The sequence below is a fragment of the Dunckerocampus dactyliophorus genome, chromosome 15, assembly GCF_027744805.1.
Source record: "Dunckerocampus dactyliophorus isolate RoL2022-P2 chromosome 15, RoL_Ddac_1.1, whole genome shotgun sequence".
Lineage (NCBI taxonomy): Eukaryota > Metazoa > Chordata > Actinopteri > Syngnathiformes > Syngnathidae > Dunckerocampus > Dunckerocampus dactyliophorus.
In genome coordinates, this window is record NC_072833.1 from 11,731,380 (window position 1) to 11,747,291 (window position 15,912).

Here is a 15,912-nt window from a genome sequence, read left to right on the forward strand (position 1 = left end):
AGCAAATGGACCTCAAGCTCAGACCACAACTTCCCCCTCTTAGCTGTGAGGGTTTTTCTTTTGCTACTCTTTAAGTATTCACCAGAAAAAGAGACATCCGCTGGGTCATCTCGTGTTGTTGGACGCGGAAGAACCATGGCCTTGCGGCGCAGGAGCCCGCTGCTGGCAGCCATTCCTCTGTGGATGGCTTTGGGTCGAGCCGGTGAGTTCAGGCCTACAAACTGGGGGGTTTGTTGACACGTGCTTAGGTCATTGATGAAGGGACTTGCGACGCCGAGGTTGTTTTTATCATATGAAAGTGAACAGAGGCTTTAAAACGGGTGAAGTTTAGTCAAAAATAGGCAGGTCCAGCTACAGTACATGTCGCTTGTGTAGGGAATAGGGGAGTAAAACGACTGATTTAATCAGAGTGAATCAGTTGTGAGTTTTACTGTTCAATGTGTACCATCTACAGTAGGTGATACTACATGCTGGCGCCGTCATGTGATCTCAGTCTTTCTGAAGAGTGATTCATTTCCTTTTCATTTTTGGTGGACAAACAGAAGTGACGTCACTGGGCACTTTATTAGGTACACCTACACAAAGTGTCAACCCGCAGCTCGTTCTTTATTGGCTTTCGGCATATTCTACAAATACAATGAATGTGTCGTGAACGAGCTATGATGAGATATGACAGCAATTTGTTTTGTGTTTTTTATTCACATTATCGTTATTTTAAAAAATTGTTATTTTAAATGTATTGTTCTTATTTGATTTACTCGTCGTAATTGGACCTTTTTATTATTGTTTTTATAATATTTGGCAGCACTATGTTTATAAAATATGTTCTAGAAATAAAGTGGACTGGATTGGATTGAATAATTTGCATTCTAATAATAACACAAAGCTGAAATTTGGATGATTTGTTCAAATAGAATATATTGATATATTGACCTACATTGGATTTTAGCATCTTTGAATGCACAAGATTTGCATCCTTCACCGTATGCGACCCTCTGTGGAAAAAGTCTGGACACCTCTGGCCTAATGAGGTCCAATAGGAGAGCCGTATCCAAAAATAATGACGCTCATCCAACACTGTTTTTATTATTGTGGTTGTCGATTAGCCTGCTGTTTCTAGTAGTAGTCAACCTTAAAAGTCACAGTGGTGTGAGAAAGTGTTTGCTTGGTCCAACTTGGTCTTCGGCGGCCAAATCTGGTTCTTGGGACATGGAATGTCACTCTTCTGGTGGGGAAGGAGCCCGAACTTGTGAGAGAGGTTGACAAATTCCGACTAGACATAGTTGGACTCGCCTCTCCCCACAGTTTGGGTTCTGGAACCAAACTCCTCAAGAGGGGCTGGACCTTGTTCTATTTTGGAGTTGCTGCAGGGGAGAGGCGGCGAGCTGGTGTGGGCCCGGCCCGGTGCCTCTGTGTTGGCGTCATCCCCGGTGAACGAGAGGGTCATTTCTCTACGCCTTCAGGTTGGGGAAAGGGTCTTGACTGTCATTTGTGCGTACGCGCCGAACGGCAGTTCAGAGTACCCAGCCTGCAAGAACTGCATTTTGTGTTGAGTTGTGTTGTCATTGACTAATATTTAAATTAGTTTGATGATCTGAACTATTTAAGTGTGAAAAACATGCAGAAAAATAAGAAATCCGGAAGGGGGCAAACACTTTTTCACACCACTGTATGTTGTTACTGAGACTACTACCCAGAATCAGCATGATGCCATAATCCCACAAGTCCACGATTAATTAGTATTATTCTTGTATGTCCTTCTTTGTGCAGACGCTCTTGCTGAACCCGAGATCTGCTACGTGCTGGATGGCATCCTGCTGTTGTACGGCATCATCCTGACCGCCCTCTACTGCAGACTCAAGGTTGGAAAAGAAAATCTAACCAACTGTATGGATGTGTTAATGAATTGCATGGATGCGGGACTGCCTTAAAAAAAAAAAAAAAGCAGCATGAATCAGTTGTCAATGGACATCCCTGAATACAGTATGCACCGCTTGAATGCAGTGTGTCAGCGGGTGTTGCTTCACTTCCTGTATGATTGTGAAAGATGTCTGAGCTAGAATGTTTGCACTCACATGAAAGAAGAGGATGTTTTCGTGAAAATCTGTCAAATGTGATCACCGCCTTCCTTATATCCATTTAATGTGAACATATGGGCCAAGTGGAAATGTTTTTCTTCTCTGAATATGCTTGGCCTACAGATCCGCAGTGCTAAGAAGTCTGCAGAGAGGAAGGAGAAGCAGGTGAGTATATTGAAAAATGATGATGCAAATGCACCTAAAGAGCTCACATGTTCAAAGAAGCGCCACACAAGCTAGAAAGTAGCATGAGCAGGCATATCCTACACATTACGTGGTCAATACGGATGTTTGCAATACATTTATGTCATTTTAAGTACAGGAGGCCTCACTATTGCGTCTTAATTTTAAACACCTTTCTCCCACTAAACAGACTGCAGAAGAAGGTGTCTACACGGTGAGTCTTGGAGCCAATTATGTTGATGTCTACTTGCCAAAATCTCCCTTTATTTATATTCTTGTTACGTAATTCTTATTGCCTTTTCAGGGTTTGACACCTCATGCCCAGGACACATACGCCACAATTGGCATGAAGCAATGACCGGGAAAGAAAACAGAATTTATGGTCTTATTTTTTACATTTACATAATCATTAACGGCTTGCTTTTGGGAAGGAAGGAGGGGGGGAATGCAAAGTGTGAGTCTTTTTTTGTGTCTTTTGTACAAGTCAGGAAAACAGAGAAGTTGAAATGTTGCGCAATTTGCAGCAAAAAAAAAAAAAGTAACGATAATTAAAATAAAAAAAGATACAATACATTTTGGAAGGGTGTGTGTCCCGCAAACTGCCAATTAGAATTTTTAAAATAAATATCATTAATTGCTGAGACATGGAGAAGGGGTGGGATTAATCAAGATGTTTCTTCTTGCTCCTTTTCGGACGTGTTGAATTGTGCAAGCGTAAACGTGTGATCGAGGGAAAGGCTTCTTGAGACGTCATCTGTACTTCTGTGAAGAAGTTCACAGAAGTACAGTAAGAAGCCTTTCCCTCGATGGACAACTCCTGTACGACTGAGAGCCTCCACAGACGTAAACGTGTGATGTTCTGGGGAGTAAATTAAAAAAACCACAACCACTAAAACTACAGTATTTGGAATACATGAAGTGAACAAATGTACTGCGATTGATGTAAAGCGCAAGGGCGGTAGGATTAAATAATCTTTGCTGTTTCCTAGTCCCTGTGGACATGTAATATGTGATTTGTAATATGTAACTTGTAGGCATGTTCAAATAAATTCAACCTTTACAAGATAAGGTTTTTGCAATGCATTTGATAAAGCAATCATTCAAACACACCACTAGGTGGCAGATGTATTTCTATGCTCACACGAACACACAAACGTCTCATACTTTATAAAAAACACATTGATTTCTTATGGTCCGTTGAGTGTGTAACCACCACCAGGACAGCAGCACATATCTAACCAAGCCACTTTTTGGATCATACAGTATATCTCAGTTCAGGTTAAACATAACCCTTCCCAAAATGTCACTACAATATTTCCATCATCAAAAAAACACATTCAAATTCAGTTATTGGTCTTGTAGGAGAGGAAGCATACTTCCAATTCACACCAGCCTCTCGTGTGAGCGGAGCAAGTAAAGACTAGAACATAACTGTCACGCTTCCTCAGCCAAACCGGAAAGGTGACTTCTGGCCCGAGCGAGAGAAAGAAAGGGAGGGAGAACCAAAAAGGTGTAATGCAAACAGGTGTATCCCTGACAGGTTGAGCTGAGCGCTGAGCTCGTCACTCCAAAAGGCCATGTGTGTCACCAGCCGCCACAGGAAAAGGACTTAAATTTGGGATTTTTGGTTGAAATATAGGAAAGTATGAGTGTTTTATGCAGCCAGGCGGATGGTTAGTAGTCCTCACATTGTGCGCCAGTAAGAAGTGTTGGGGAGGATGACGTTCCGGCTGAGAGGACCCTCGCTGCGTATCCTGGTGCTGTTGATTTTTGGTAAGACGACACTTTGCATGCTTATTTTCATCCTCCTTTACAGTGAACATATATGTCGTCATTATGATTCCATTAAATGCTAAATGCTCCCTGACATACTGTATAATCCACATTGCAGCACACTAATGTGCACATCAGGCAGGAATGAGCATTTTAACACCACTATGCGATGCGTTGTACTAAGAAAAGTGGCCAATAATGGGCCAGCACTCTCTGAGGCAAACTCAGAAGCCAAACTCAAGAAAACAGAAATAGAGAGGGTAAAAACAACAACCGTGGTTCTGCTGTCTAACATTTCAGGAAAAACTGGTCGATCAATCGCCTCCTTCTGTCTCGGCTTAACTGCTCGGACCCTCCTACAGAATTGTGTGTGTGGTGCAGACTAGAGGCACCTCAAGACGGAACCTTAATCAAGCAAATTTTGATTATGAAGCATAATCGTCTTTGGAAATGTGTCGTTTTTTGGCCTTTGCCCTCAGCTATCTACTGTAGGCTATCATGCTTCAGCGACTACTAAAAATCAAGAGTCCTTGCTCTGGTATTGCTAAATATTTTGGCTATGTTTCTAGAGGGCTGGGGGAAGGGGGTGTTTTCAGTGTTGTGTTGCTCACTTACCAGGATATTTCCACTAGACCAGTGGTTCTCAACTGGTGGGTCGCAGGTCTTTGCCTGGGGAAAAATTAAAAAAAAATAATGTATTGACCCAGTGTTTGTTTCTGGGTGACTGTCGAGCTTGAGTGGCAGAGGAAGGACATCAAGCGGAGACTTCCACTGTCCGACGCACAGTTGCAGATATCTGCAGGAGAAGAGCGTGCCATAAAGAGACAGCGTCTCAGCGCTGCGGCTCACTTTGTGTTGAAAGCAGTCCCTTAAAATCTAAGTTATATGAGAAGTTTGAGTTGAAAAATTCCCACAATTTGGGTCGCCACTTGTCATTGAGGGGTGATGGTGGGTCTCGCAGTTAAGAACCACTGCACTAGATGTTCTAAAATAACTAAATCCACAGAGGACGTATTGATATATTTCACATCCTATACATCAACCTAGTGGACTATACAGGGGGTTAACTGAACAATGCAGCACTGATGGATTCCACACACACCAAGCCTGAGACTCCTCAGGAGGGGTGAGAGAACACCCGCCAGGCTGCCAAATACTCAGAGGGTGTGAACAGCACACGCATGCATGAATCACATGCCCGTCACTTGATGCACGCTGGCCCATTCCCACTGCGTTGTGATTCAGAACCTTTGCGTGTGAGATGCTTTCATGCCCCCGGGCCAGAGGATGGATACTACTGGATGGCGATGACTGGGAATGAACTACAATTTGCTGGTGCAGGATGGAGAACAACAAGCAATTTTTGCATTTGGAGAAATATAATGACTGGACTTGGTTGCATTGATAGAAGTGTTCTGAACTGTAGAGGTGTTCTCCAGACACAATGTCAAATACACCGCGGCTGACTTTAATTCCCACAGGCTTGAACATCTCCTGTCCAGACATGGCGAGCTATGACAGCTCGTCTCGAGTAACGAGTCAAGCGACATATCTTCATTTGTGCTGATAGTTTGCGTCTCTGCCTCTTATCTGTCGCCGATCACTGAGGACCTCTTGTCCTGAATGCACGCTACGTGGACTCAAGCATTAGGGACAGCTACAGGAAGTGAAAAGTGGAGAAAAGAATGGTACAAAAGTAGTTTGCAGCTGTCTGAGGGCGTACTCACGCCATTCATGCCGTGCCGGACTTGGTCTCTCCTGGCCTCCGCTGGCCTGCGTTCACACTGAGTACTCGTGCTGCAGATTATTTCTTTTGTGCAAGGTGGCGGCTGTCATCAGTAACTTTCAAGAGGAGGGATCGCATTCATTTAATTCAATTTCACATCATTATTACACACAAACACACACACATAGTCGGGGGTGAGTGCGCGTGCTGTGAGTTTTGACTTTTGGATTATTTGGGATATTTTTACAGGTGCATCTGAATAAATTAGATCATAAAAAATAATACAAGCACATAAAGTGTAAAAATTCTAAACTAAAAAGCAGTATCTCATAAAATGTGAAAAACTGTCTGAAAGTTATATATTGTTTAACTGTTTTTATACATTTTAAACTGCAAAAACCTCCTGAGCCATTAATTGTACTCTTGGTCTGAACTGAACTCCTGCAATCAAATAACTTTTGCACCGTATTCTGATTTATTGACATGCACCTGTATTTATTTCTATGATGAAATGTGTCGGTTATCATTAAGAATCTCTTCCAATCGAAGTGCACCAAACTTGAGCATGGATCAGAGCGCTCACACTAGCCAAACGTGCCGCGCCGTAAGTGTGAATTGGGCCCAATCGCAGCACGTTTGGCCTCGTGTGAGTACGACCTAATGCTACTCCTTTTTTGTCTCATTTAGTCGCAGTGGCGCAAGGAGGATTTATCGAACAGCCCCCCAACAACGCCATACGCTCGCTGGCCGAGGAGGAGACGGTCCTGCCCTGCCGCTACCAACCTGGCGACAATGTGGTGGTGCAGGTCACATGGTACAAGGAGACCCCCAATGGCGTCAAGGAGCAGATCATCACCGCTCATCACAATAACGGCCAGACAGGTACTGCAGCTCCATGTGAAACATGTCTACTAATGTTTAATTTGTGGTGTGGGAAGATTTTGTCGAAAAAGACACTACAATTAGAAGAGAGGCTACTATTTTGACTTGAAACATTGGGGCTTTCTGGATGGGTGCAGTGTTTTTATGGCAAAATATCACATTTTCACTGCAGCATGACTGCTGTGTTGCTACAGGCTTGTCTTTTTTATATTTTTGGTGGGAATGCTGCAGGGTTTGGCGTAAGCTTTCCTTCTTATGTCCTAAAGCAGGGGCGTCCAAACTTTTTCCACCGAGGGCTGCATACTGTAAATCGAAGAATGCGGGGGCCATTTTGATTTAATTTTGTGAAAGAGACAAAATCCACCCCATGTAGACATGGTAAGAAGTCATATACAGTCTAACCTCAGTTTGATTCTTTTTACCACATAACTGTATTTTTGTATTATAGAATTTTTGCTAAAATTCTGCCTTGCTTTTTGTACACTGTTTTGTTTTTTTGTACAATATTGCACTTAACAAACTATTCCATTTGCCCCGTACTGTATCGTTCCTCAAAATCAAGTTCCCAAACAAAGCACCCTACGCGTTACAGACTCACTTTCTGTGTTTTTTTTTTTTTGAGTGCGGCTGTCAAATAACCCACCATGGGGTCAAAGAAAGTTATGAGTGCCAGTTCCATCCATTCATCATTTATAATTGTTTTGCATTGTTTTCTGCATGTAAAACTTACATTTTTTTCCCATAAAATGTGTTTTGTTGTTAATATTTTTGAGTGTTTGGAATAGATTAACTGGATTTACATCATTTTTGATGGAAAAAGTTATGTACGTTTTCTGTTTTCATTGGACCTTTTGATACAAATTAATACCAAAAACTGAGGTTCCACTGTATATTGCATGTCAGCTATGTGGTAACCAAGCATATTATAGGTATAAACTTTTAAACTTTTCCTCGTTACATTAGGACTTTTTGTTCTTTTTTCAACTTTTGGTGTTTTTTTGTTGACCTTTTTGTGTTTAATTTTATTTTTACAATATGCCGTGAGCCAATAAAAAAGGCCAAAAACGCCCCCCGGGCCACACCTGCCCTAAGGTGACAGTTAATAATAATGTTTTGTGTTCCTCCTTCCTCACCTTCTGTCTGTTTTTATAGCATTTGGGACGTGGTCTCGGCGCGTGCGATTCAAAAGCAGTGACCCCACGGTGGATTCGTCTCTGGTGGTCATGAGCACAGATGTGTCAGACGAGGGGACGTACATCTGCCGCATCACCATCTTCCCCTTGGGAAACTTTGACAGAGCAATGTCACTCACAGTGTGGAGTAAGTCTCTCATATTATTTGGGAAATCACAACATAAAAATAAGCACAAGCAGGTAGAAGAGGACAACGCTTAGAGCAGCCTGATCTACATTCCGACCCTCACCTGTGGTCATGAGCTTTGGGTAGTGACTGAAAGGACAAGATCGCGGGTACAAGCGGCCGAAATGAGTTTTCTCCGGAGGGTGGCTGGGCTCTCCCTTAGAGATAAGGTGAGAAGCACTGCCATCCGGGAGAAACTCCGAGTGGAACCGCTGTTGCTCCGCATTGAGAGGAGCCGGATGAGGTGGCTCGGGCATCTGGCCAGGATGCCTTCTGGACGCCTCCCTGGGGAGGTGTTCCGGGCATGTCTGGCCGGTGGGAGGCCTCAGGGACACGTTGGAGAGATTTTGTCTCTCAGCTGGCCTGGGCGGCCTCGGGACGAAGTGGCCGGGGAGAGGGAAGTCTAGGCTTCCATGCTTGGGCTGCTTCCCCTGCGACCCGGCTTCGGATAAGCGGAATAAGATTCAACTTCAACTTCAGAACAAAAAATGATTATATATTTTACCATGAAATCAAATGAAATATCATTATAATACCACCATAATCTTACCTATGATCCGGTAATCCATTATAGATATTTTATGATTAGCACTAGTTATTTTGCAGAGTGTTCCATAGTGAGGTATATATTTTCCATACAGTGGGATGTTTAACTGATGGAAATATTTGGTATTCTTCCCAATCTTCCAGCCATCCCCATCTCCTCCCTGGACCCTGTCATTCTGGTCGAGGGACAGTCTTTCCGCCAGGTGGCCTCCTGCCGCTCCTTGGCCCGCCCGCCGCCTCTCCTGTCCTGGGACACCGAGCTGAGCGGCCAGTCGGTCAACCGTTCGTCTGAGAACGGGGCCGTCTCCACCCATTACTCCCTGCACCCACTGAGGAGGATGAACGGGAAGAAGCTGGACTGTCTGGTATGGCATCCCACTCTGACGGGGGGCCCACGCAGGCTTCAGAACAAGCTGGTGGTACACTGTGAGTGGGGATTTGTGAATGGGTGAAACCTAATCCTTGAAGTGCATTCATGCATATTGTGTTGTATTCAAGTAGCCCGTATTTATACCTCTCAGTTCCTCCTGATCCTGAGGTGTCAGGCTACAATGGCGACTGGTATGTGGACCTGGAGCATGCAGCCCTGAGGTGTGTGAGTGGAGGAAATCCCAAACCTCAGATATTCACCTGGGCCAGGTACAGTTGGCCCCGCCTCCTAATCCGTCTGTTGACTCAGCGTCTGGTCTCAGTTACTTTTCCAGTAAGCCATGATGTGATTACACCATCCCAAAATTTTCCCACGAAAACTATGCACACTCATCCTGGCATCCTCACTTGTTTGTGGAAGCGAGCGCTTCGACTTGTGAAGTGCTGCATACAAAAGGGCGAAAATGTGTCAAAACACGCACCCCTTGTGTTGCCTGCGCTGTTATTTTCCTGACAAATGGGGTTAAACCCCATTAGTCAGGTTGACTTATCATTTCTCACACAGCACGCCAACACACCCACTGTAACTTTAGGGTGTTTATACCAAAAACGGTACACAGCTTTTAAGAGACTGACAAGCAAACGTGGAGAAGATTTAAGCAAGATTGGTTGAAATGTATGACTGCCATCAAGCGTAACATCTCTGCAGGGGCACAGGCGGGACTTGGCAACTAATTGTCCATTAGTCAGTTGTCTGATGTGGAGGTGTTCAAAAGTTTGCCGCAGAGGGCCACATAGTGAAAAATAAAAGGATGATATTTTTTTTATTCTATATGTATGTATATATACATAGTATATTTATATATTTTTTTAATTAAAAAAAAAAGGTAAAAAGGCTTAAATCACGTTATATATATTTTAAAGACAACGCTTTGTGTTATTATTAGTTATTAGTATCAACATTTCATCTTTTTCTGTAAACATTGTGCCTTTATGCTCTTTTTTCCCCCCATTTTTAGTGTTTTTTTTGGTAAAATTTTACATCGATAATGTTCCGCGAGCCAATAAAAAACAAACCGGGCCCAGGCTGCATTATGGACATTAGTTTGGACACCTCGTCTAATGACGATAAAACTGTGAGGATATCTGCATTACATGTACTCTAGTACTGTATGTCTTCCATAGCAGTTTGTCTACCACCACTGCAAACCACTTATTGTTCAAGTAATATCTAAAAACTGAGCAGTTAGACTTTAGGACATCGCCCTTGTTTTGCATGTCATTAGACAGCACGGACAGATTTCAGCTTTGTTTTGCTTGTGCCTCTGACACGCGAGGTGGTCGAGTCATCTTTGTCTTGCTTAATTCAGGGGAATTAAAGTGTCACCAGGGTGTGACCGATGGTGGTGCTTGGTTCCACAAAAAAACAAGCAATGATGTCTGCCACTTCAAGCAACACAGGGTGGAAGGACTCTCCTAGTCCTCGCATTCTGCCAGGAACACTTTATTGTTGTTAATAGCAGCAGCACGCCTTGAGTAAAAGCACACGGCAGGCAAACAAGACCGTCAACCTCACGCACACGTGGCGTGTCAAACCAGTTGGCTTTGTCAATAACAGGCGTCGGGTGAAGCAATCGATGGTGCCGCCGTGTCGTACATGTGCTTGTGTCGATGTCGTGACGGGCGGCAGAAGGGAGGAAAAAATGGAAAGGCAGCCCAAATGAAGGCAGCAGGAGACTGTAAGAGGAAGTGCAAGTGTTTGGTTTTTTTCTGTGTTTGTCAAGGAAACTGTAATTCACCAACATCCCCACTAGGGAGACCGCTCAAGTTGTGCTTCCCCTAAAACAGAAGATCACCCGTATGATGCACGGTGGTCATTTGCCAACATGCACTGCTACTTTTTGGTTGAATTTCTTGTTGTTGAATTTTGTGGCAGACGAAGACAGACAGTTTTAATGTCCTTTGAGCTCAGCCATGTCTCGTCCTGTAGCTCGAGGGTGCGTTGGTTGGGTTGTTTTATTTTTATGTTGTTGTTGTTATTGTTTGCTTTGTAAAGCGAAGCCCTTGGCACTGCATTTTATGTAGGAAATGTGCATTTTTTGTGCATTTCTATCACTCCAGTACCTATTTGCCATCAATATCTTTACTTTTGTTTACTTTATATTTATTATCAGTTATATTTATCCTTATTTTATCTACTCTTATGATACTCTTTTTATTTTGTATTTATTATCTTTATCTTATCTTTATTTCTTTGTTTTCCTTTAACAGTGCACAAACTCTTTCCTGTTTTTATGGTCATATTTGCTTATTATTATTATATATTATTAATATTTTATTTTTTTTAGTTAGTTTTTTTACAACATAACATCCTTTCTTTCTGTCTTTCTTTCCTTCATCAATGCTATCTATCGATCAATAAGTTATCGATCCATTACCACACATTATTATTTTCTCTTTAATTAGAAAATGGTTAAACACGGCAAGTGGGGGGGAAAAAAAAACTAAATAAAAGAATGAAAGAAATTAAATGAAAGATATCAGTAGTAGATCCGGAAAAGGGTAGGTTTAAATAAGCTCTGCTTCTTCCTATTCATTTTCGGACATGTTGAAATGTAACTGTGCTATATATACTATGTTAGTTAAGCATGTCTAAAACAAATAAGCCATACAATACCGTAGATCAGGTTTTCATTGATTGATTGGTAAGGGATGCATAAAAAGTCCCCAAAAAGAGGATCAATCAGGTTCAACTTCTGTGATTCAAAGTGTTTTTTTTTGGTGTGTGTTTGCAGACTGGGTGACAAGTTACCCGAGGGCGTGATCCCTCACCCCAACGGAACCCTTGAATTTGGGCGCCCCCTCAGCCTGTCAGACAGCGGCACCTACCAGTGCCTGGCGAGGAACGAGGTGGGGGTGGGCACAGCGGAGGTGGAGATCGCGGTGGCAGGTGGGTGTCCCATCAAGAGGTCACCCTTTGACCTGACATGCAAACACAACACCCAACTTCTTTCTTTTTCCTTGCTTTGTAGCAGAGTCTCACGAGAGTCAGACCATGACGGAGAACGTGCTGATGATCATTGTGGGGGCCATCGCTGGGGGGTTGCTCATCTTGATGCTGGTCATCGTCATCTGTGTCACCTGCCACCACAAGAAGAAGAACAAGATGCTGAAGAGGGAGCTGACCGAGAAGAAGTATGACATCACCATCAGGTGACCATCAGGTACACCTGCTCCTTCAATGAGGCGGGTGTACCTGATGGTGATTGTATGGAAGCAGAGAATGTCTTCATTGGTTGGTTTTGTAATTGTGCCCAACAGGGAGGAAATAAGCACTCTGTCCCGCCAAGCATCTTTCAGGAGGATGAACTCGGTCAGCACAGATGCAAGAGGAGCGGTACGTGTTCCTTCCTGAATTATTCTTTTCACACGTCATCCCGACTTTTCTCATCTCAACCCAGTTCTGCCTGTGTGGTGCTGATCCAGAAACCAGCAGGGTCCCTTATGTGTCACAGTGGCAGGGAGGAGGCGCTCAGATCGGCGCTTCATTGCAAATTGATAGACTTAGTCAGACATTCTTTCTCTTTCACATAAGATGAAGAGATAACCCGGCACTTTATAATCCTGCTGGGACGACATATGAGATCTTCTCGCTGTCGTGTTAACCTACTTTGTCTCTCAGAGGAAACGGGAAAGTTTGACTTGAGCAAGTTTGTCACTCAAGTCTGTCTGTTTCCTGTCATTGCAGACTGAGGAGAGCATCCCACTGAGGGTAGAGGGAACCCTGAGGACCAGCATGTCTTCTCTCGGGGTCAGTCTGTTGGATCAAACTTTAGCTCCGTTGTATGATGGCTCCACAAATATACAACGGAAGGGCCCCTGGTTCGACACCAAACTGAGAAATTACATTCTGATCGCTCGGCTGAATTAAATTCAGAGGTTCGAAGAAGGAAGTTCATCAGTTGTGATTGTGTCATTTCCTGTGCTGATAGGAGATGGCTCAGAGCCGTGACAGCCGCTCTACTCTCTCCGGCGGGAGGGGAGGAGGGGGAGCGTACGACTACCTGGGTCGACCTGTCCTTCACAACAACTCACGGAGGGGCAGAGAGAGGCCCCTGGACCGGGATGAGGAGAGCCGAATTAGGGTGGAAACCTATGTGAGGAACAGCAACATATCTCTGGTATGGGCTCACAGACACTGCATTTAATACATGTGGCACTGAAAACTGGGGTTTGTTACTCTGGTTCAGACCAAAAATGAAAAAAAGTTACTTGGCGCGCACTTTGGTGGAGTTTGCTTAGCGTTCACGCTAGTATTTTCGCTGTGGGACCAAAAGCTGAGCGGTAAAGAACATACAGACATGGATAAAATCGTTGGTACCCTTCAGCGAAAGACACAAAAACCCACAATGGTCACTAAAATAACTTGAAAGCTTGAAAGCTAACAAAGCTTCTGGGAGAAAAATCTGAAGTTTTTTGGCAAGTCACATCAACTACGTATGTTTACACATGCAAAATTGAAGCATACAAAGAAAAGAAGATAACTACTGTGAAACATGGAGGACACTCGGTTATGTCGTTACGCTGCTTTGCTGCATCCGACACAGGGTGTCTTTAATCTATGTAGGGTACAATGAAATCTCAAGACTCTCAAGGAGTTCTGGAGCAAAATATGTTGCAAGTCTTGGGTCCTCCAACAGGACATGAACCAAAACACACAACCAAAAACACTCAAGAATGGCTAAGGGTGAAACACTGAACTATTCTGAAGAACTTCTATGAGCCCTGATTTAAATCCAATGTAACATCTGTGGAAAGAGCTGGAACATGCAGTCTGGAGAAGGCACCAAAGCTGAGAGAGCTGGAACAGTTTTTCCATGAGAAGTGGGTCAAAATACCTGTCGACAGGTGCAGGAGTCTCATCGAGAGTTACGGGAAGGGCTTGATTGCAGTAATTGCTTCAAAAAGACGTGCAACAAAATATTAGGTTAGCGGCGCTATCATTTTCATCCGCTGTTTAAAAGCTCTCCTGAACCACACTTCACAAGCAATGTCTGATTTCCATTCGTTACATTTTAGTACATTTTTCCGTGTTATCACTTTTGTCCATTTCCAGTTATTTCAGTGAATTTTGTGGGTGTTTAGTAGAAGGGTACCTACCATTTCGACCATGTGTGCATATACAAAGTAAGGACTTGATTGGGTAGCTTATGTGACCCAGACTACACTTCAGAAAAAGCTTCTGAACTATACTTTTAAAGAGCGGCATTATCACACACAGAAGGAGAGAGACGAGAGACAGCACTTCCAGTGCCTTTTCTCATCATTTGACATGATGTCATTTCAACACTGGTCCGTGTAGCGTTCACATTTGAGCTAAAGTGAAAGGCCATCTATCTCTCAAGCGGTCTCGGTTGTTTGGCGCACACCGGGTTTTGCATGACTGTGTTCACACTTGACCAAAAGGACCACACACACCAGAGATCCTTTAATAGAACCACACATGACAAGTGTGAATGTTCCCTGAAACATGTGTATAATATTGTAGATATTGCACATGATGATATATTGTGTACCTCTGCAGCAGGAATCCCGTCTGCATCCTCCTCTCATCCCGTCGTCGCTGCCCGTCGTCCAATCGTCCACGGAGGTTGTCAGGCACATCAACGGCTCTGCCGAGGGGGGCTCGAGGCCCACCAGCACCACCAGGTCCCTGCGGCACTCCTCCCTAAGCTGCAGCTATCCACCCGTGACGGACGATGAGGACGAGGTAGACGAAGGCCTCGGGGGGCCCGGCAGGCGGGAGCATCCTGGCGACAGAGAGAGCGTGACCAGCAGCTCCCAGGCGTCTGAGGCAGGCTACCAGCTTATAAACGGGACAGTGAGGTTAAAACCAACTCCTAGCCCCACTATGGTTAGCCCCCATGCCTCCTTGGTGCACAAGGCCCAGATTGTGTAGCAAGAAAATGGTCACAACATACAGTTTACTTTGGAAAAACTCTTTAAAGGGAATGTCTACACTGGACTGGATTCAAGGACATGTACAGTAACTCTGTGCAGGTTCATTTGTGCACAGGTTTGGACTGGATCCAAGACGTGGATGTCTCTCCTTCTGCCACACCTGTGACTTGCATTACCTCCACTTATCATCTTCGTGCCTGAGACACTTTAGGACCCGATAAAATCTCCCTGCAGGCAGACGCAATATGACCACCGTGAACCATGTGTGGTCAAACTTTTACATATTTTGTATATTACCTGTGTATAATTTTTTTATGTGTGTCAAGTACTTTAGGGGCTTTTCTTACAGCAAATAGTGCAAATGTGAAGTATTATTTTGTTTGATGCATATATTAGACATCTTACATAGACACATAGATATGTTTAAAAAATATTACAATGCAATTTGACTAAAGACTCAGTGCTTTTTCATTTTTGTTTACATCCTGTATCTTCGAAGAGCCAGTTGGATTATTTTTCTACAGCGCCATCTAGTGTGCAGTGCTGTGCAAGGTGGTGTGATTTATCTATTGGACCAAAGCCTAAAACCTAATTTCCATTAGCTGGGCATGTGTTTGGGGTTTATATTTTAAGTGTGAATAAACTACATGTGATGATTTTTTTTTACAACAATTCTGTTTTTTTTTTAACCATCCGAATATATTTATTCATGTTAAAAGATGGATACTAAATTGACAATAATGGAGACGCCCTTTGTGAAGTAACAATGTTAAAATTGCCACAAAAGGCATATAATCATTCAATAATGTGAATATGTTGCCAGGGTTAGTTACCAGATCACAAGACGTTTTAAACAAAGAAGAGCGCAGACAAAAGTACTGTGTATAATTATTCCCTCTTGACCTATTAAAATCGAGTTAAATGTTATACCAGTGTGTGACGGCATAAAATATTGTGTAATTACAGTCAAATCTTTGTAGAATTCTTCTTTATCCTCCAGTTTGTTGTATGGTACTGTTTTGTCCGTTTGTCCAT

The 15,912-nt window shown here is 43.4% G+C and overlaps 2 protein-coding genes across 6 annotated transcripts; both read left to right on the plus strand.

The window, feature by feature from the left end:
• Positions 1-46: 46 nt before the first annotated feature.
• fcer1g (Fc epsilon receptor IgFc epsilon receptor Ig) lies at positions 47-2,699 on the plus strand. Its single transcript, XM_054800157.1, has 5 exons — positions 47-202; positions 1,771-1,862; positions 2,202-2,243; positions 2,452-2,475; positions 2,566-2,699. Exons 1-5 carry the CDS (start codon positions 136-138, stop codon positions 2,617-2,619), a joined length of 279 nt encoding a protein of 92 aa, XP_054656132.1. The 5' UTR covers positions 47-135; the 3' UTR covers positions 2,620-2,699.
• A 1,184-nt stretch (positions 2,700-3,883) lies between these two features.
• On the plus strand, positions 3,884-15,864 carry nectin4a (nectin cell adhesion molecule 4a). Of its 5 annotated transcripts, none has more exons than XM_054800147.1 (11): positions 3,884-4,034; positions 6,448-6,642; positions 7,795-7,962; positions 8,692-8,973; positions 9,069-9,186; positions 11,712-11,866; positions 11,952-12,111; positions 12,238-12,313; positions 12,665-12,727; positions 12,909-13,097; positions 14,504-15,864. In XM_054800147.1, exons 1-11 carry the CDS (start codon positions 3,980-3,982, stop codon positions 14,873-14,875), a joined length of 1,833 nt encoding a protein of 610 aa, XP_054656122.1. In that variant the 5' UTR covers positions 3,884-3,979; the 3' UTR covers positions 14,876-15,864. The 5 variants fall into 5 exon arrangements, with proteins under 5 accessions (XP_054656122.1, XP_054656121.1, XP_054656123.1 ...); XM_054800146.1 differs by having other exon boundaries at positions 11,949-12,111; positions 14,504-15,861; XM_054800148.1 differs by having other exon boundaries at positions 9,069-9,138; positions 11,949-12,111; positions 14,501-15,855.
• The last annotated feature ends 48 nt before the right edge of the window (positions 15,865-15,912 follow it).

Excerpts from the sequence above, each read along its gene's own strand:
- nectin4a (XM_054800144.1), top strand. The coding sequence starts at position 3,980 with ATGACGTTCCGGCTGAGAGGACCCTCGCTGCGTATCCTGGTGCTGTTG. Across the intron at positions 11,867-11,948 it reads GGTGGAGATCGCGGTGGCAG|CAGAGTCTCACGAGAGTCAG; the intron begins GTGGGTGTCCCA and ends CTTGCTTTGTAG. Across the intron at positions 12,728-12,908 it reads CCAGCATGTCTTCTCTCGGG|GAGATGGCTCAGAGCCGTGA; the intron begins GTCAGTCTGTTG and ends CTGTGCTGATAG.
- fcer1g (XM_054800157.1), top strand. The coding sequence starts at position 136 with ATGGCCTTGCGGCGCAGGAGCCCGCTGCTGGCAGCCATTCCTCTGTGG. Across the intron at positions 203-1,770 it reads GATGGCTTTGGGTCGAGCCG|ACGCTCTTGCTGAACCCGAG; the intron begins GTGAGTTCAGGC and ends TTCTTTGTGCAG. Across the intron at positions 2,476-2,565 it reads CAGAAGAAGGTGTCTACACG|GGTTTGACACCTCATGCCCA; the intron begins GTGAGTCTTGGA and ends TTGCCTTTTCAG.